Source organism: Rhinoderma darwinii, assembly GCF_050947455.1.
Source record: "Rhinoderma darwinii isolate aRhiDar2 chromosome 4 unlocalized genomic scaffold, aRhiDar2.hap1 SUPER_4_unloc_8, whole genome shotgun sequence".
NCBI lineage: Eukaryota > Metazoa > Chordata > Amphibia > Anura > Rhinodermatidae > Rhinoderma > Rhinoderma darwinii.
The window spans coordinates 17292-38286 of record NW_027461763.1 but is presented as its reverse complement, the minus strand read 5'-3'; the positions used below and the strand labels follow the sequence as shown (position 1 = coordinate 38286).

The following is a 20995-nucleotide window of genomic DNA, read 5'->3' as shown; positions in this document are numbered from 1 at the left end:
CAGGTATAGGTAGCACTCTAGTAGGCCATCACATAGACAGACTAGGAATACACAACAAAGCTCAGGCGTGGGAAGATGGGGCTGGGACCTTCTTATAGCCCAGGGTGCTCTGAAGCAATCAGCTCAACTACCAACATGCGTGCGCTCTGGCTTCTCAAGTCTGGACTGAGCTCGTGAGCGCACCCTGGTGGTCACTGTGGAGAAGGACAGCCGTATGTGCAGACATCTCTTGAGAGAAGGGCGTCGACTGGATGGAAGGAGTTCGTGGACAGCGACCACGTATGTTACAATAAGCAATAAAAAAAACACAAAACCCTTTAATATCTGGAACCAAGATGAAAAAAAAAAAAAGAAGAATCATCCACAGTACACGCAGGTCACAACAAGTAAAACTTTTTTTATTTTGTAATTGCTTACAAATACCTTCTAAAATAAAGAATATGCCAAGTGTATAAATTTACATACACATATATGTACAGCCCTAGAGCCCTCTAAAGCCTTACAATGATTTTTTTCTTTACATAAATGATTCTTCTTCTTCTTACAGTCTGAAAAAATAGGATTTATTTTCAAAAAGGCTTTTATCTCGCCTGCACTGTACATACCCTATCTTCCGATTATAACAGTCCCTTTATTGAGAAACGGCGCATTAAAAACATTCACAAATTATTTTATTTTTTTAAAAAATCACAGCGGGCTGGAACTTCCCTGACAAATCCAAATTTTATTGCATTTAAGCAAAATATTTTTAAAATAAAATTCTATCGTCCTCACCTCGCTAATGGCATACACAATACCCTGTATATAAACTCTAAATTCTCTCATATATATATATCCGTAAATATATATATTACTTCAAATATATTATCATATGCTTAATTCAATTTTGTATCCATATACATTGCGCGAATATAAAAAAATTGGATTACCGAGGACATTCGGAGAATTGAGGGGTTAGCCCCTCAATCCATCTGCTTTCATTGTAAGCAGAGCCGGTTTGTTTCCCCCGCCGTCCCGAGTTCCAAGTCGGAGCACAATGGGTGGTCTAACCCATCGATGAACATTAACTCCGCGTAACATCTCCAAAAACAGGAGGCCTAGTGATCACAATTGAGTGGGCAGAAGTTGGTCAGTATCTACACGATGTGGCCAAATTTTCGATTGTTCCCAAAGAAGAGAGCGGATCCCATCGAAGGTTTCTCAGATTTGGGCAAGAGCTATACAGACCAGAAGCAAATATCTCACCACAGACCATACATGGCCAACACCGAACATCACAAGGCTACTAGATGGGTATGTTCCAGTGGGGGGGTTATAGGAGGCCGGACAGTGTTCAGTTAGACTCAGGCTATCAGTGGCCCACCCTGAATTGTTTCTCTATATGGTACCATGATGTAATGCTTTGAGGGTAGAATACCTCCATAACATGGTACGCAATGGGACATTCCATGATTTGCAATATAGAATCCATGAGAATAAAAAACAACTCCATAAAAAAGGGAAGGCGTAAAGTACGGGTCCATAGATTCCTATAAGTAATACAAATCAGTAATATAGCCATGTGTATGAGCCCTAACACTCCACTGTCACCATGGTAGGGCCCCCCCCCAAAAAAAAAACTGCTCGTCCTTCTATACCAGACTACTAAACATCCTTATGAAGCACTTGGTCTGATCTTTTTTTTCCTTCATCTAATTCGTTGCGTCTCGATAACCTTCGAAAAATTGGGGGTTTGTCCATGTAAGTGTATCCGCTTCCATCGTAAGTAGAGCCAAGATTACGGAAATGCTCCCTGTGTTCTTGGTTGGAGCAAATATTGCACCAAGAACCAAGTGATATCTCTACAAAGAACAGAGGTCCGGACTATGCTGAGAAAACAGACCTTCTGTCAGACTTGTATGTAAATGAAAACCTCAAACTTGTTTCACTCCATTCAGAGACATGAAGCAGATCGCACTCTGAATTACAGCCTTGTATGTTACGTCGCTGGAGAGTCGCTACAGCCATTCACTTGTGAAGAACGATCCATCAATGGATCCAAAGAACTAGAACAGAGTCTCTGTCTCTTCGAGGATCGGGGTGGGAATAGTGCAGCATGGGTAATGTTTACCGGTAGAGGGTCTGGGGGAATGAGATGTTTTAGGTCAGTTCTTCCTCGGCCATTAACGTATTGTCATTGGGTGAATGACACATTAAGATACACGAAGAGAGATCTAAAGTGCAAAAAGTTCTTTCCAAAACATGATTTTTTTTTTTCCAACCAGATAAATTCTACAATTGTTTAAATATAGATTTGTTTTTCGGAAATGTTTTTTGTAACATTGGAAAGAAAGGCGTGGCCAAATTATATACCGATTACAGTAAATGGCAAAAGTCCCCGAAAAACCAAAGGCCGACAACTTTTTACAATGCTCTACATAGACGTGAAGGATCCATGTTTTATATAATGGAGCCCAATAGAGGGCGACCCAGATCAGGGTGATATAAACCCCCGAGGAAAGAATACCCTTAGTGGTTACACTGCCCTTGTACGCTCCGAGGAAATATGGGCTCTGGGTGTCGTGGTGTGATTGCGTGAACGTATACAAGCAGGGGGCCACGTTTTGTCTATGGGGGCCCACACACTAATATGTAAGGAAATTAAAGATACTGAACTGTCAGGAGGCAGCTGGGAAACGTGAGGTCACGCAACCTGAGAGTTAACAGGAAATCAGCACATTATTCTCTAACATAGAGCTATGATTCCACATAAAAGACATCGACAACCTGTTATAAGACTACAAATCCCAGCATGGTGAGCCGAGAGTCTTTGGCTGTAATAATAAAGCCTATGACTGTCTGAGCATGCTGGGAGTTGTAGTTTCACAACAGCTGGAGTGCCGAAGGTTGCTGTCCCCTGCCATATAACATGGTATAAATGTCGTCTAGGTTATAGTAGTCACAGGGATATCAGACTGGTAGAAGATCTGTTCATATATGCATCTTTAGGTTATTATGGATTTAGTGTTATTGATACCTGACGTCCGGGGAACATCTACTACGTTATATACTGTACATGATAATGAGACCTGTAAGAGGGCGAGCAACGCCCTGGAAACCAACGGAGTTACAAATCACACCACAATCAGGCTCACTTAAAGGGGTCACTTTTACCGCACGTATATAAGGCCTCGCTTAGCAGGGAGAAGTCCTTGAGGCCGATAGGATGAGCCCAAAGTGACTATGGCTTTTCATCACATACATAGCTTACGTTGACTGGGGATCAAAATAATCACAGTGTTGTCCACAAATATCTATCGAATGCTCCGCAGAATATTACCCGTGCCCAGGGATGAGCAGCTCAAGTCGTAAGTGCTTAAAGTCCTTTTTGGGTCAAGACGGCTAAAAGCTCCAGGAGCGGCAACTCGTCATGGGAACCTCATGTTCCTGCTCACCCCACATTGTGCACCTCTGTATATAAAATGGTGGGCAGGCCAGTCCTGATCACCCTACAAACGCAACGCACGATCATATAGAACATGGTCGTCAAGCTGATCACCCTATATACACGATACACCTCCATATGGCGGTCACGCTGGTCCGGGTCACACCACACACAGGACCCAACATTATATGACATTACCAAACGATATGCCCCCCATTGAAAATATTGACAACCCCACCTAGATTCTATATTGTACATGTTGGGCGTTGATTTTAGGTAGATTCAAATTATTGCTGAAGTTGGGGGATCCCGTATCTCCAATAGCGCGTACACTAAGTGACATGGGAAATATTGCTTCCTTAGGTTTCAGTCTTTGGAAATCTGGTCTTAAATTTGTAACAAAAAAATATCACTCGTGTATTATTTACAGTATTAAGTGCAAACTTATGTCACGATTATTTAGGGTTGACGAGAACCCTACAACGTACCCGGTAAGATCTTCATCGTTAAAAATATCTAAAGAGCTATCCTGGGCCGAGCATGACCCACTGCCGGAGTTTACCCTACATTATAAAGGTTAAATATCTATCCATGGTTATTGGAGATGGAGAAGGCGGTCAACCGGAAAACCATTCGGGGGTCACCGTACCACAAGGCAGGAGACACACAGCTTGGAGGGACCAATGCAATCGTCATGGCAGAACGCACCGCAGCCCTTACACATGATCATGGCTTTCAGCCGACAGTAGCATTTGGAAGGAGACACTTCCACACTACCGTCATTGGTGTAAGTCTGGACAGAGATGGGTTGTTCACAACCCCCGGAGCTTACACTCTGACCCGAAGGGATTGTCGTCACAGTCACGGAGAAGGACACAACATTGTCTGTATTAGCTGGACTGAAATTTCCGGCTGTGGGAACGGAGGACCTATTTAGGACCTCTGGCGATGTGTAGATGTTGATTGTGCCACCGTAGCCAGATCCGAGTAGACCGGCAGGGTTCCCACAAGTCCTTGACGTCTGCAGTAACTCGGGATGGGGTGACGTGGATGAAGCGTGTATTCCAAACATGTCGGAGGCCTTATGTTTCAACTTGACCCCCAATACATTGGCCATTTTGGCCTGGGCAGCGTGTATCAAATCTCGGGCTATATCCGACTCATTATAAATGTTGCCCTTCGTGACTATCTGAACAGTCTCCTTCACATCAAACGTAGGTATAAATTCATTCTTTGCGGTCTTCTGAGGTTCCGATTTAGGAGAAGAGGTCATTCCGGATTTAGATGTAACATATGGTGGGCGACACTTTTCAGGCTCCGCGTCCTCATCCCCACGCTCTTGATTATCCACATGCTCAGGATCGACTATGCTTTCTGAAGGGGCTTGTCTACAGACCTCCGAAACTCTACCATACGTCGAGATGTTGAGCAGATAATGGCCAGACATGGCCGGCTTGGACGTTCTTCTTCCTAGAAAACCGAGCATGAACCGTTGAGAAATGTTTTCTCTCTGGCCGTTGCACGGGGCTGTATTGATCTCTGATGGATTTTTGTTTTCTTGCCAAACCTTTTTGATCAGAGACTGTAAGACCTGCTCCTGGCTGGTGGCATGTGCCTCGGGATCTTGAATTTGATTGTTACCAGATCTTGTCAAGTCTTTTCCAGAAAAAAGTTGCCATATTCTTTGGCCTGAAGGATGTTGCCGATTGTGGCTCATGAATCTCTCTAGTTGCTGAGCAGCCGGATTTGATGGTCGTTCTGCCTCTTCCCACCCTTGTGGCGCACCTTGTGGTCTTTCGGCAGATGATGGCGGCACAGTTTTTATTTCCACTTTTGTTAGAGGCCTGGGCATGATTTGCTCCAATGGGACATTCTTTCCTTGAAGAAGCCGAGTAACAAGGGGATTATTGGCAGGAATGCTGGAGATGGACTTGTTGAGCTGCCCACTAACCAACAGTGAAGGGTTAACGTTTGGGTTGTGTACTTGGGTGGATGGTAACTGGTCAATACCATGGGTTGTGCCAGACGTCCTTGACTTTATGAAAGAAGTTTCTGTCTGTGGCTGACTTGGGGCCTTTGCCGACGAAAAAGGTGGTGAGGCCGGTATGGTCTGGCTTGCTTCATCAGCTCTCTTGGCGCTTTGTATTGATGGGATGCCTGTACCTTCAAGAGCTGAGACCCTGTCAATCTTGAGGGAGCTTCCACTGGCCGTGGCCTTCATAACTCCAGAAGGCTGTATGGATTTCTCTGGTATAACTGGTTCCTGAGTCAGCTTTCTATTGCTGATTGAGTGGTCTATTTCTCTGTTTTGGCTGAAACTTCTTGTGGTTTCGGCAGGGTTGTGTTGATGGGAAGCCATCGTGAATCGGGATTGTACACCGGGTTTTTGCAGTAGCTGTGTTCTTGCTGGACCGTCAGCTGATGCCTGCACTGGTTTCTTGATCTCCTTTTGATGGTGTGGTAAAGAGGGTGAAGTTCCCCTTTCACTTCTCCAGCTTCCAGTATTTCCCAAGTCCAGTACTCGGTTCCCGATCTCCCCTCGTGGTCCATCTTCTGGGCCTCCTCCGGGTCCAGGTCCGGGGATTGAACCTCCATGGGCAGCAACAGCCGCTGCTCTCTGTGCGCGGGCCAAGCGAGCCTTCGCCTTGATGTCGGCGAGCGTGCGGGCTCCTGTTCGGCCAGGACTGGTATTGGTGATTGCAAATGTGGGCCTGGGAGAGACCTGGCTGCTGAGAAATGGCTTCGGGGAGAGCCATGCCGCTGGAATCTAGAGCACAAAAAGACAGAGCAGGTAATATGTCAGATACGGCAAATCCCAATGTCTTATCAAGCAATAGTCTACAAAGAATAATCTGATCAGCTACCGAGCAAAGTGAGGGGAGGGGGTAATGTCTGTGATTTAAGGTCTATCCTCAAAGTCCCAGTGGATGCAGTCATTTTGCTTTGGTCATTTGCAACTTTTTGGAACTTTTTGTCCATATTGGATCTATTGGCACAAGAGCTCTACAACTAGAGATCGAGGGCGCTGCGTAAGATCACCGAGCCCGCTGAATTCTGCCTAATTTTCCTCCATAACTGGAACTCAAAAAGTCCTAGTCACCGAGGCTTTATGCTGAGGACTTACGACAGCTTTTATATGATTATTTTGTCATTAGGCTTTTATTATATTATATTTAAGTGTAGTTACTTATATTGGACCCATTACTCTCAATTTCAGAACTAGGAAACAGTACGTGACCTCCCAGGGGGCACAGGAACATGATCTTCACCCTTTGTGATCAGACGGTTGCCTTGAAGAACGGGATATAGTCCACAGCGGACAGCCCTTCAAGGAGTATTCCCATTCACTCTATAGGCCATAAATGTGGCACCCCCTTTGTCAAGAACGTGAGTCCCGTGGATATGTCATAAATGTCCTAGATGGGAATAGCCCTTTAATGCAGGGGTTGGAGAGTCTACAACATAGAGGTCCTAACAAATCCCCACTGGCTTCAGGACTCAATTGTTTGAGATCTGCTGGAGACCACATATATGCGGCACGCCCTAAATAGTTCTCAACCACAAATGGGATTCTCCAAAATCTCAATTACCACCAAGTAATTTCTGGCCTATAGGTGGCGCTATATATTAAGTTTTTCTTCTTTTTTTTTGCATACTTTTTCCCAGGTGACATTGCGGTAAAGTCTCTTTAAAGCTGGATCTCCGAAAGGAGAATCAGTTCCTGCCGAGAAGGGAGTATTGACCAAAATGCAATATAAGTGCTACATGTGAACAAACCGCTAAAGGTGTCAGACATAATGATGGACCATTATATGGTTGTGAATAGGTCTTTACCTTGAGCGGTGGCACCTTCTGCTCGGTCGCATGCTGCTGGGTTTCGATAAGTGGTTTACATAAGGCACGAAAGGACTGCTGGGACTGGCTGAGATCCATCATACGTGGACTCTTCTCAGGAGCAGCCAGATGGTCCTCACTGACCTCCAGGCGTCTCTTGGCCCCGATGCTGAAGGTGGTCACTTCCGTTTTCTCTGGTGACGCACATTCACTGGAGATTTGGTTGAGGTCTTCTTTACTGGTCAATGCTCCTGGTGATTCAACGCGCGTTGGGCTCTTTGGTTTGATGGGGGTCAAGCAGGTATGGCTTTTAGGCTCCATGTCTTCGGACTCACAGGTGGATGGAGCCTCTTTAGTGGTTGCCGTGTTCTCCTTGACATCTTGGTCTTCGTCTATAGTCGTCTTATCAATGACGTCCACCTTCCTGATCTCAGGCTCTTGATTGGCTCCTGTGGCCTCCGGGTTCTCACGATTGTCCTGGTCCTCTTCAGTCTTTAGGGGCTGAAGATCTTCTACGGAGGGACTGCTGGAAGTGTCGTGGACGGCACCCATAATAATATGTACTATTGGTGGAGAGGATTGGTCCTCAGTCTCGTTGTCTTCTGCAGTCATCTTGATTATCTCTTCTTCACTCAGACCGGAGCTTTAGAGGAAAAAAAAAAAAAACAAAGATGGAAAGATTGGCATAAAGAGAAAGAGAAGAAGAGCGGAGAATGGAAGCTGACGGGAACATGGATTGTCCTGGACGGGGCAGAGGAGGAACCGGCTCCAACCTGGCAGATCATTTCTATCTTACCACCAGGAATATGAGCTTTACATGACCATCCTGACACCACTGCTCCATCTAATAGTCAGAAAATCTACATCTGTTGCTTTCCACATCATTTTCAAGATCTCAGCTTGCTGTCGGTGGATGTAAACCTTCTTAAATACATTTGTAGGCCAAAAACCGGTCCTGTTCACTCAGCAGAGGGTTACATACAATGTAGTGCAGTGCAGGAAAGGAGTGATTGGTGCTGATGCTGTGTTTAGCTAAATGTATACACTGTAACAAACCCCCAGCTGTGAGAAGTATTAGGTCCGTACGGGTTTTCGGTTTCTCCATCTAAACAAAATGTTTCAATTCACTGACAACAAGCAGAGATCTTAAAAAGTGAGAAATTGAAACAAAGTATATCGGAAAGTTGCGAAACTTCTCATAATGATTACGCTTTATTCATTTAGAAATGGACGAGCCCTTTAAGACAGTAACAACACGGGACGTCTCATGTACTCACCTCTCTCCATAGTAACTCTCATAAAACCGCTCCTTCCAGGACTCCACCTTCTTCTCCTTCTCAACTTCCTGACGAATCCTCAGCTGCATCTCCGGCGTGAATTCACCTGTCACATAAAAGAACATCTCAGCTGAAGAGAGACAGTGCAGGAGAGTGCTGGGAGTGATAGACTGCTTTCCCAGAGAAGAGACCGTGCAGGAGAGTGATCTTACACATAGACTGCTTACCCAGGGAAGAGACAGTGCAGGAGAGTGCTGGGAATCATAGACCGCTTACCCAGGGAAGAGACAGTGCAGGAGAGTGATCTTAGTCATAGACTGCTTACCCAGAGAAGAGACAGTGCAGGAGAGTGCTGGGAGTCATAGACTGCTTACCCAGAGAAGAGACAGTGCAGGAGAGTGCTGGGAGTGATAGACTGCTTACCCAGAGAAGAGACAGTGCAGGAGAGTGCTGGGAGTGATAGACTGCTTTCCCAGAGAAGAGACCGTGCAGGAGAGTGATCTTACACATAGACTGCTTACCCAGGGAAGAGACAGTGCAGGAGAGTGCTGGGAATCATAGACCGCTTACCCAGGGAAGAGACAGTGCAGGAGAGTGATCTTAGTCATAGACTGCTTACCCAGAGAAGAGACAGTGCAGGAGAGTGCTGGGAGTCATAGACTGCTTACCCAGAGAAGAGACAGTGCAGGAGAGTGCTGGGAGTGATAGACTGCTTACCCAGAGAAGAGACAGTGCAGGAGAGTGCTGGGAGTGATAGACTGCTTACCCAGAGAAGAGACAGTGCAGGAGAGTGCTGGGAGTGACAGACTGCTTACCCAGAGAAGAGACAGTGCAGGAGAGTGCTGGGAGTGATAGACTGCTTACCCAGAGAAGAGACAGTGCAGGAGAGTGCTGGGAGTGATAGACTGCTTACCCAGAGAAGAGACAGTGCAGGAGAGTGCTGGGAGTGATAGACTGCTTACCCAGAGAAGAGACAGTGCAGGAGAGTGCTGGGAGTGATAGACTGCTTACCCAGAGAAGAGACCATGCAGGAGAGTGCTGGGAGTGATAGACTGCTTACCCAGAGAAGGGACCATGCAGGAGAGTGCTGGGAGTGATAGACTGCTTACCCAGAGAAGAGACAGTGCAGGAGAGTGCTGGGAGTGATAGACTGCTTACCCAGAGAAGAGACAGTGCAGGAGAGTGCTGGGAGTGATAGACTGCTTACCCAGAGAAGAGACAGTGCAGGAGAGTGCTGGGAGTGATAGACTGCTTACCCAGAGAAGAGACAGTGCAGGAGAGTGCTGGGAGTGATAGACTGCTTACCCAGAGAAGAGACCATGCAGGAGAGTGCTGGGAGTGATAGACTGCTTACCCCGGCAGAGACAGTGCAGGAGAGTGCTGGCAGCAGGTTATATACGGGGCCTGTCTATATAATGAGGATGTGCCCCTTGTGACGTCACCCCCCCCCCCCCCACACCCGCTCACCTTCTGACAGACGTTCCTTCCAGCTCTGAGATGCGGAAGTAAAAAATTCGTTATTAAGAGCCGAACTGTTCAGCCTCAGGAGTCCGTCGGGTCCGGCCTGTGAGGAAAACAGAAAGAATTACTCCCCCTGGTCCTGGGGACAATGAGAGCGTTCATGTCGTGTCCTCATGGCGGACTACAGCGACCGCGTTACACAAAGGTGGACTGTCACTTTAAGAGGCATGCGCTATACTACTAGCATCCCAACATGTACTGATTCTCCCACAGGTCACCATCATGGTTATTGGGGGCGCCACTGAGGTAATAAAAAAAAGCCGTGTGAATATTACCCCCTAGCTGCCGCAAATCATCCTCTCTAAGAGCTTCTGCAGCAGCCGGGACAAAAAAACATAAGGGAAAACGCATTATTATATTCAGATGAATGGCCATATAGTTCGCTAGAGTGAAAGGTGCAGCTTGCTGGTGGCTCTCCGCCCATAGAGGGGGATCCTGAGCTGGGGACCCCCCACTATATGGTCAATATGCCTTAATAGGGCTATACACAGGTTAATAACGCTAAAGAGGTGCTGCTGCAGCTGGAGGATATATTATTATGTATTGTGCATTGCTGCAGAACCTCTTTGACACCATCTCCTCACAGCGCCATCTAGTGTGATAACATCATAATGCTGTAAAAGGTACACAGAGAGACTGCGCCATCTAGTGTGATGACATCATAATGCGTTATGTATACAGTGATACAGCGCCATCTAGTCTGATATCATCATCATGCTGTAAAAGGTACACAGAGAGACTGCGCCATCTAGTGTGATGACATCATAATGCCTTATGTATACAGTGATACAGCGCCACCTAGTGTGATTGCATCATAATGCCTTATGTATACAGTGGTACAGCGCCATCTAGTGTGATGACATCATAATGCCTTATGTATACAGTGATACAGCGCCATCTAGTGTGAGGACATCATAATGCCTTATGTATACAGTGGTACAGCGCCATCTAGTGTGATGACATCATAATGCCTTATGTATACAGTGATACAGCGACATCTAGTGTGAGGACATCATAATGCCTTATGTATACAGTGGTACAGCGCCATCTAGTGTGATTGCATCATAATGCCTTATGTATACAGTGATACAGCGCCATCTAGTGTGATTGCATTATAATGCCTTATGTATACAGTGATACAGCGCCATCTAGTGTGAGGACATCATAATGCCTTATGTATACAGTGGTACAGCGCCATCTAGTGTGATGACATCATAATGCCTTATGTATACAGTGATACAGCGCCATCTAGTGTGAGGACATCATAATGCCTTATGTATACAGTGGTACAGCGCCATCTAGTGTGATGACATCATAATGCCTTATGTATACAGTGATACAGCGACATCTAGTGTGATTACATCATAATGCCTTATGTATACAGTGGTACAGCGCCATCTAGTGTAAGGACATCATAATACCTTATGTATACAGTGATACAGCGACATCTAGTGTGATGACATCATAATACCTTATGTATACAGTGGTACAGCGCCATCTAGTGTGATGACATCATAATGCCTTATGTATACAGTGATACAGCGCCATCTAGTGTGATTACATCATAATACCTTATGTATACAGTGATACAGCGCCATCTAGTGTGAGGACATCATAATGCCTTATGTATACAGTGGTACAGCGCCATCTAGTGTGAGGACATCATAATGCCTTATGTATACAGTGATACAGCGCCATCTAGTGTGAGGACATCATAATGCCTTATGTATACAGTGATACAGCGACATCTAGTGTGATTACATCATAATGCCTTATGTATACAGTGGTACAGCGCCATCTAGTGTAAGGACATCATAATACCTTATGTATACAGTGATACAGCGCCATCTAGTGTGATTACATCATAATACCTTATGTATACAGTGGTACAGCGCCATCTAGTGTGATGACATCATAATACCTTATGTATACAGTGGTACAGTGCCATCTAGTGTGATGACATCATAATGCCTTATGTATACAGTGATACAGCGACATCTAGTGTGATGACATCATAATACCTTATGTATACAGTGGTACAGTGCCATCTAGTGTGATGACATCATAATGCCTTATGTATACAGTGATACAGCGCCATCTAGTGTGATTACATCATAATACCTTATGTATACAGTGGTACAGTACCATCTAGTGTGATGACATCATAATGCCTTATGTATACAGTGATACAGCGCCATCTAGTGTGATTGCATCATAATGCCTTATGTATACAGTGATACAGCGCCATCTAGTGTGAGGACATCATAATGCCTTATGTATACAGTGGTACAGCGCCATCTAGTGTGATGACATCATAATGCCTTATGTATACAGTGATACAGCGCCATCTAGTGTGAGGACATCATAATGCCTTATGTATACAGTGGTACAGCGCCATCTAGTGTGATGACATCATAATGCCTTATGTATACAGTGATACAGCGCCATCTAGTGTGAGGACATCATAATGCCTTATGTATACAGTGATACAGCGACATCTAGTGTGATTACATCATAATGCCTTATGTATACAGTGGTACAGCGCCATCTAGTGTAAGGACATCATAATACCTTATGTATACAGTGATACAGCGACATCTAGTGTGATGACATCATAATACCTTATGTATACAGTGGTACAGCGCCATCTAGTGTGATTGCATCATAATACCTTATGTATACAGTGATACAGCGCCATCTAGTGTGAGGACATCATAATGCCTTATGTATACAGTGATACAGCGCCATCTAGTGTGATGACATCATAATACCTTATGTATACAGTGGTACAGCGCCATCTAGTGTGATGACATCATAATGCCTTATGTATACAGTGGTACAGCGCCATCTAGTGTGATTACATCATAATACCTTATGTATACAGTGATACAGCGCCATCTAGTGTGAGGACATCATAATGCCTTATGTATACAGTGGTACAGCGCCATCTAGTGTGAGGACATCATAATGCCTTATGTATACAGTGATACAGCGCCATCTAGTGTGATTGCATCATAATGCCTTATGTATACAGTGGTACAGCGCCATCTAGTGTGATTACATCATAATGCCTTATGTATACAGTGGTACAGCGCCATCTAGTGTAAGGACATCATTATACCTTATGTATACAGTGGTACAGCGCCATCTAGTGTGAGGACATCATAATGCCTTATGTATACAGTTATACAGCGCCATCTAGTGTGATGACATCATAATACCTTATGTATACAGTGATACAGCGCCATCTAGTGTGAGGACATCATAATGCCTTATGTATACAGTGATACAGCGCCACCTAGTGTGATTGCATCATAATGCCTTATGTATACAGTGGTACAGCGCCATCTAGTGTGAGGACATCATAATGCCTTATGTATACAGTGGTACAGCGTCATCTAGTGTGATTGCATCATAATACCTTATGTATACAGTGATACAGCGCCATCTAGTGTGATTGCATCATAATGCCTTATGTATACAGTGATACAGCGCCATCTAGTGTGAGGACATCATAATGCCTTATGTATACAGTGGTACAGCGCCATCTAGTGTGATGACATCATAATGCCTTATGTATACAGTGATACAGCGCCATCTAGTGTGAGGACATCATAATGCCTTATGTATACAGTGGTACAGCGCCATCTAGTGTGAGGACATCATAATGCCTTATGTATACAGTGATACAGCGACATCTAGTGTGATTACATCATAATGCCTTATGTATACAGTGGTACAGCGCCATCTAGTGTGATGACATCATTATACCTTATGTATACAGTGGTACAGCGCCATCTAGTGTGAGGACATCATAATGCCTTATGTATACAGTTATACAGCGCCATCTAGTGTGATGACATCATAATACCTTATGTATACAGTGATACAGCGCCATCTAGTGTGAGGACATCATAATGCCTTATGTATACAGTGATACAGCGCCACCTAGTGTGATTGCATCATAATGCCTTATGTATACAGTGGTACAGCGCCATCTAGTGTGAGGACATCATAATGCCTTATGTATACAGTGGTACAGCGTCATCTAGTGTGATTGCATCATAATACCTTATGTATACAGTGATACAGCGCCATCTAGTGTGAGGACATCATAATGCCTTATGTATACAGTGATACAGCGACATCTAGTGTGATTACATCATAATGCCTTATGTATACAGTGATACAGCGCCATCTAGTGTGAGGACATCATAATGCCTTATGTATACAGTGGTACAGCACCATCTAGTGTGAGGACATCATAATGCCTTATGTATACAGTGGTACAGCGCCATCTAGTGTGATTGCATCATAATGCCTTATGTATACAGTGATACAGCGCCATCTAGTGTGAGGACATCATAATGCCTTATGTATACAGTGGTACAGCGCCATCTAGTGTGATGACATCATAATGCCTTATGTATACAGTGATACAGCGCCATCTAGTGTGAGGACATCATAATGCCTTATGTATACAGTGGTACAGCGCCATCTAGTGTGAGGACATCATAATGCCTTATGTATACAGTGATACAGCGACATCTAGTGTGATGACATCATAATGCCTTATGTATACAGTGGTACAGCGCCATCTAGTGTAAGGACATCATAATACCTTATGTATACAGTGATACAGCGACATCTAGTGTGATGACATCATAATACCTTATGTATACAGTGGTACAGCGCCATCTAGTGTGATGACATCATAATGCCTTATGTATACAGTGATACAGCGCCATCTAGTGTGATTACATCATAATACCTTATGTATACAGTGATACAGCGCCATCTAGTGTGAGGACATCATAATGCCTTATGTATACAGTGGTACAGCGCCATCTAGTGTGAGGACATCATAATGCCTTATGTATACAGTGATACAGCGCCATCTAGTGTGATTGCATCATAATGCCTTATGTATACAGTGGTACAGCGCCATCTAGTGCGATTACATCATAATGCCTTATGTATACAGTGGTACAGCGCCATCTAGTGTAAGGACATCATTATACCTTATGTATACAGTGGTACAGCGCCATCTAGTGTGAGGACATCATAATGCCTTATGTATACAGTTATACAGCGCCATCTAGTGTGATGACATCATAATACCTTATGTATACAGTGATACAGCGCCATCTAGTGTGAGGACATCATAATGCCTTATGTATACAGTGGTACAGCGCCATCTAGTGTGAGGACATCATAATGCCTTATGTATACAGTGGTACAGCGCCATCTAGTGTGAGGACATCATAATACCTTATGTATACAGTGGTACAGCGCCATCTAGTGTGAGGACATCATAATGCCTTATGTATACAGTGGTACAGCGCCATCTAGTGTGATGACATCATAATGCCTTATGTATACAGTGGTACAGCACCATCTAGTGTGATGACCTCATAATGCCTTATGTATACAGTGATACAGCGACATCTAGTGTGATTACATCATAATGCCTTATGTATACAGTGGTACAGCGCCATCTAGTGTGAGGACATCATAATGCCTTATGTATACAGTGGTACAGCGCCATCTAGTGTGATTAGATCATAATGCGTTATGTATACAGTGGTACAGCGCCATCTAGTGTAAGGACATCATTATACCTTATGTATACAGTGGTACAGCGTCATCTAGTGTGATTGCATCATAATGCCTTATGTATACAGTGATACAGCGCCATCTAGTGTGATTACATCATAATGCCTTATGTATACAGTGATACAGCGCCATCTAGTGTGATTACATCATAATGCCTTATGTATACAGTGGTACAGCGCCATCTAGTGTGAGGACATCATAATGCCTTATGTATACAGTGGTACATCGCCATCTAGTGTGATTGCATCATAATGCCTTATGTATACAGTGGTACAGCGCCATCTAGTGTGATTACATCATAATGCCTTATGTATACAGTGGTACAGCGCCATCTAGTGTGAGGACATCATAATGCCTTATGTATACAGTGGTACAGCGCCATCTAGTGTGAGGACATCATAATGCCTTATGTATACAGTGGTACATCGCCATCTAGTGTGAGGACATCATAATGCCTTATGTATACAGTGGTACAGCGCCATCTAGTGTGAGGACATCATAATGCCTTATGTATACAGTGATACAGCGACATCTAGTGTGATTACATCATAATGCCTTATGTATACAGTGATACAGCGCCATCTAGTGTGATTACATCATAATGCCTTATGTATACAGTGGTACAGCGCCATCTAGTGTGAGGACATCATAATGCCTTATGTATACAGTGGTACAGCGCCATCTAGTGTGATTACATCATAATGCCTTATGTATACAGTGGTACAGCGCCAGCTAGTGTGATTACATCATAATGCCTTATGTATACAGTGGTACAGCGCCATCTAGTGTGATTACATCATAATGCCTTATGTATACAGTGGTACAGCGTCATCTAGTGTGATTGCATCATAATGCCTTATGTATACAGTGGTACAGCGTCATCTAGTGTGATTGCATCATAATGCCTTATGTATACAGTGATACAGCGCCATCTAGTGTGATGACATCATAATGCCTTATGTATACAGTGGTACAGCGCCATCTAGTGTGAGGACATCATAATGGCATATAATGTAAACAGTGACACAGCGCCATCTAGTGTGAGGACATCAGATTGTGTGATGGGTCTTTGTCTCTGTAGCGGCCACTTATAGGTGCTATATAAAAACTGTGACTGCCATTAGTCGCCCCTGCAGTATATAAAACCTGCAGAGCATTCCTCCAGGACGCTGCATATATTTAGGGTCACAGTTGGGTTTCTCATCCGTACAAGAAGGTCTGCACCCCATAATCTACATGTACCCCTCACCGGCCGGTCCACCTTGGGTAGGAGTCGGAGAAGCTTGTGCTGGCAGTCCACGGGCAGCAGCGAGAAGGTGTGTTTATTAATCAGCGCCCGCAGGTTCGTGTTCACCAAAATGGAATCTGGCGTCTCAACGTCGATCTCGGCACCTCGGCTCCTCTTCAAGTGTCCTGTGACATGAGAGAGATCTGTAACCCGAGCACTGAGGGGTGGTCACCGGATCTATACACCCCGCGAACAACATCCACTCCTGCTGCAGAGCATCTCACCTCTACTACTGCAGAGCATCTCAGCTACTGCAGAGCACCTCACCTCTCCTACTGCAGAGCACCTCACCTCTCCTACTGCAGAGCATCTCACCTCTCCTACTGCAGAGCATCTCACCTCTCCTACTGCAGAGCACCTCACCTCTCCTACTGCAGAGCATCTCACCCCTCCTACTGCAGAGCATCTCACCACTCCTACTGCAGAGCACCTCACCTCTCCTACTGCAGAGCACCTCATCTCTCCTACTGCAGAGCACCTCTCCTACTGCAGAGCATCTCACCTCTCCTACTGCAGAGCACCTCACCTCTCCTACTGCAGAGCACCTCACCTCTCCTACTGCAGAGCATCTCACCTCTCCTACTGCAGAGCACCTCACCTCTCCTACTGCAGAGCATCTCACCTCTCCTACTGCAGAGCATCTCACTTCTCCTACTGCAGAGCATCTCACCTCTCCTACTGCAGAGCACCTCATCTCTCCTACTGCAGAGCACCTCACCTACTGCAGAGCACCTCACCTCTCCTACTGCAGAGCACCTCACCTCTCCTACTGCAGAGCATCTCACCTCTCCTACTGCAGAGCATCTCACCTCTCCTACTGCAGAGCGCCTCACCTCTCCTACTGCAGAGCATCTCACCTCTCCTACTGCAGAGCATCTCACCTCTCCTACTGCAGAGCACCTCACCTCTCCTACTGCAGAGCATCTCACCTCTCCTACTGCAGAGCACCTCACCTCTCCTACTGCAGAGCATCTCACCTCTCCTACTGCAGAGCACCTCATCTCTCCTACTGCAGAGCACCTCACCTACTGCAGAGCACCTCACCTCTCCTACTGCAGAGCATCTCACCTCTCCTACTGCAGAGCACCTCACCTCTCCTACTGCAGAGCATCTCACCCCTCCTACTGCAGAGCATCTCACCTCTCCTACTGCAGAGCATCTCACCCCTCCTACTGCAGAGCAGCTCACCCCTCCTACTGCAGAGCAGCTCACCCCTCCTACTGCAGAGCATCTCACCCCTCCTACTGCAGAGCAGCTCACCCCTCCTACTGCAGAGCAGCTCACCCCTCCTACTGCAGAGCATCTCACCTCTCCTACTGCAGAGCATCTCACCTCTCCTACTGCAGAGCATCTCACCCCCCCTACTGCACAGCACGTCACCTCTCCTACTGCAGAGCACCTCACCTCTCCTACTGCAGAGCATCTCACCTCTCCTACTGCAGAGCACCTCACCTCTCCTACTGCCGAGCATCTCACCTCTCCTACTGCCGAGCATCTCACCTCTACTACTGCAGAGCATCTCACCTACTGCAGAGCGCCTCACCTCTCCTACTGCAGAGCGCCTCACCTCTCCTACTGCAGAGCGCCTCACCTCTCCTACTGCAGAGCATCTCACCTCTCCTACTGCAGAGCATCTCACCCCTCCTACTGCAGAGCAGCTCACCTCTCCTACTGCAGAGCATCTCACCTCTCCTACTGCAGAGCATCTCACCCCTCCTACTGCAGAGCATCTCACCTCTCCTACTGCAGAGCATCTCACCTCTCCTACTGCAGAGCACCTCACCTCCCCTACTGCAGAGCACCTCACCTCCCCTACTGCAGAGCACCTCACCTCTCCTACTGCAGAGCACCTCACTTCTCCTACTGCAGAGCACCTCACCTCTCCTACTGCAGAGCACATCACCCCTTCTACTGCAGAGCACCTCACCTCTCCTACTGCAGAGCACCTCACCTCTCCTACTGCAGAGCATCTCACCTCTCCTACTGCAGAGCACCTCACCTCTCCTACTGCAGAGCACCTCACCTGTCCTACTGCAGAGCATCTCACCTCTCCTACTGCAGAGCATCTCACCTCTCCTACTGCAGAGCACCTCACCTCTCCTACTGCAGAGCATCTCACACCTCCTACTGCAGAGCATCTCACTTCCCTACTGCAAAGCACCTCACCTCTCCTACTGCAGAGCACCTCACCTCTCCTACTGCAGAGCATCTCACCTCTCCTACCGCAGAGCACTTCACCTGTCCTACCGCAGAGCATCTCACCACCCCTACTGCAAAGCACCTCACCTCTCCTACTGCAGAGCACCTCACCTCTCCTACTGCAGAGCATCTCACCTCTCCTACTGCAGAGCGCCTCACCTCTCCTACCGCAGAGCGCCTCACCTCTCCTACCGCAGAGCACCTCACCTCTCCTACTGCAGAGCACCTCACCTCTCCTACTGCAGAGCATCTCACCTCTCATACTGCAGAGCATCTCATTCTCCCACTGCAAAGCATCTAGATTCACCTCTCCTACTGCAGAGTATCTAGATTCACTCCTCATACTGCAGAGCATCTCACCTCTCCTACTGCAGAGCATCTAGATTCACTCCTCTCCTACTGCAGAGCATCTCACCTCTCCTACTGCAGAGCATCTCATCTCTCATACTGCAGAATATCTCACCTCTCCTGTCACACAGCAGAGCGTCTCACCTCTCCAGTCACACCGCAGGAGAGCGTCTCACCTCTCCTGTCACACAGCAGAGCGTCTCACCTCTCCAGTCACACAGCAGAGCGTCTCATCTCTCCAGTCACACAGCAGAGCGTCTCACCTCTCCTGTCACACAGCAGAGCGTCTCACCTCTCCTGTCACACAGCAGAGCGTCTCACCTCTCCTGTCACACAGCAGATCGTCTCACCTCTCCAGTCACACAGCAGAGCGTCTCACCTCTCCTGACACACAGCAGAGCGTCTCACCTCTCCTGACACACAGCAGAGCGTCTCACCTCTCCTGACACACAGCAGAGCGTCTCACCTCTCCTGACACACAGCAGAGCGTCTCACCTCTCCTGACACACAGTAGAGCGTCTCACCTCTCCTGTCACACAGCAGAGCGTCTCACATCTCCTGACACACAGCAGAGCGTCTCACCTCTCCTGACACACAGCAGAGCGTCTCACCTCTCCTGACACACAGCAGAGCGTCTCACCTCTCCTGACACACAGCAGAGCGTCTCACCTCTCCTGACACACAGCAGAGCGTCTCACCTCTCCTGACACACAGCAGAGCGTCTCACCTCTCCTGACACACAGCAGAGCGTCTCACCTCTCCTGTCACACAGCAGAGCGTCTCACCTCTCCTGACACACAGCGGAGCGTCTCACCTCTCCTGACACACAGCAGAGCGTCTCACCTCTCCTGACACACAGCAGAGCGTCTCACCTCTCCTGACACACAGCAGAGCGTCTCACCTCTCCTGACACACAGCGGAGCGTCTCACCTCTCCTGACACACAGCAGAGCGTCTCACCTCTCCTGTCACACAGCAGAGCGTCTCACCTCTCCAGTAACACAGCAGAGCGTCTCACCTCTGTCCAGTGATAGAGAAGTAAAGCGTTGGAGCTGTGTACGTACTGTGAGCCGCAGCTGGTTTCACCCGGGCGATATTGCGGTCGGTCTTCACCGTTTTCAGCATAAGGTGCTGACCGGACGGAACCGCGATCCCAGATCTCCGCCGCCGCTGCTGCTTCTTCTGTTGTTGCTGCTTTAGAGCCTGAAGATACAGACGAGGTACACTATATTATATACACCCCCACAGCAGATACAGACGAGGTACACTATATTATATACACCCCACACACAGCAGATACAGACGAGGTACACTATATTATATACACCCCCCACACACAGCAGATACAGACGAGGTACCCTATATTATATACACCCCCACACAGCAGATACAGACGAGGTACACTATATTATATACACCCCCACACAGCAGATACAGACGAGGTACACTATATTATATACACCCCCACACAGCAGATACAGACGAGGTA

At 46.6% G+C, this 20995-nt stretch overlaps 1 protein-coding gene across 1 annotated transcript; it reads right to left on the bottom strand.

Annotated features, from left to right (window-relative positions):
• Nucleotides 1-382: 382 nt before the first annotated feature.
• Nucleotides 383-20706, bottom strand: ASXL2 (ASXL transcriptional regulator 2). Its single transcript, XM_075847510.1, has 6 exons — nt 20571-20706; nt 16922-17085; nt 10003-10099; nt 8536-8641; nt 7259-7901; nt 383-6191 (listed from the first exon to the last, which is right to left on the bottom strand). The coding sequence occupies exons 1-6, from the start codon at nt 20629-20631 to the stop codon at nt 4065-4067; spliced, it is 3198 nt and encodes a 1065-aa protein (XP_075703625.1). The 5' UTR covers nt 20632-20706; the 3' UTR covers nt 383-4064.
• Between the last annotated feature and the right edge of the window lie 289 nt (nt 20707-20995).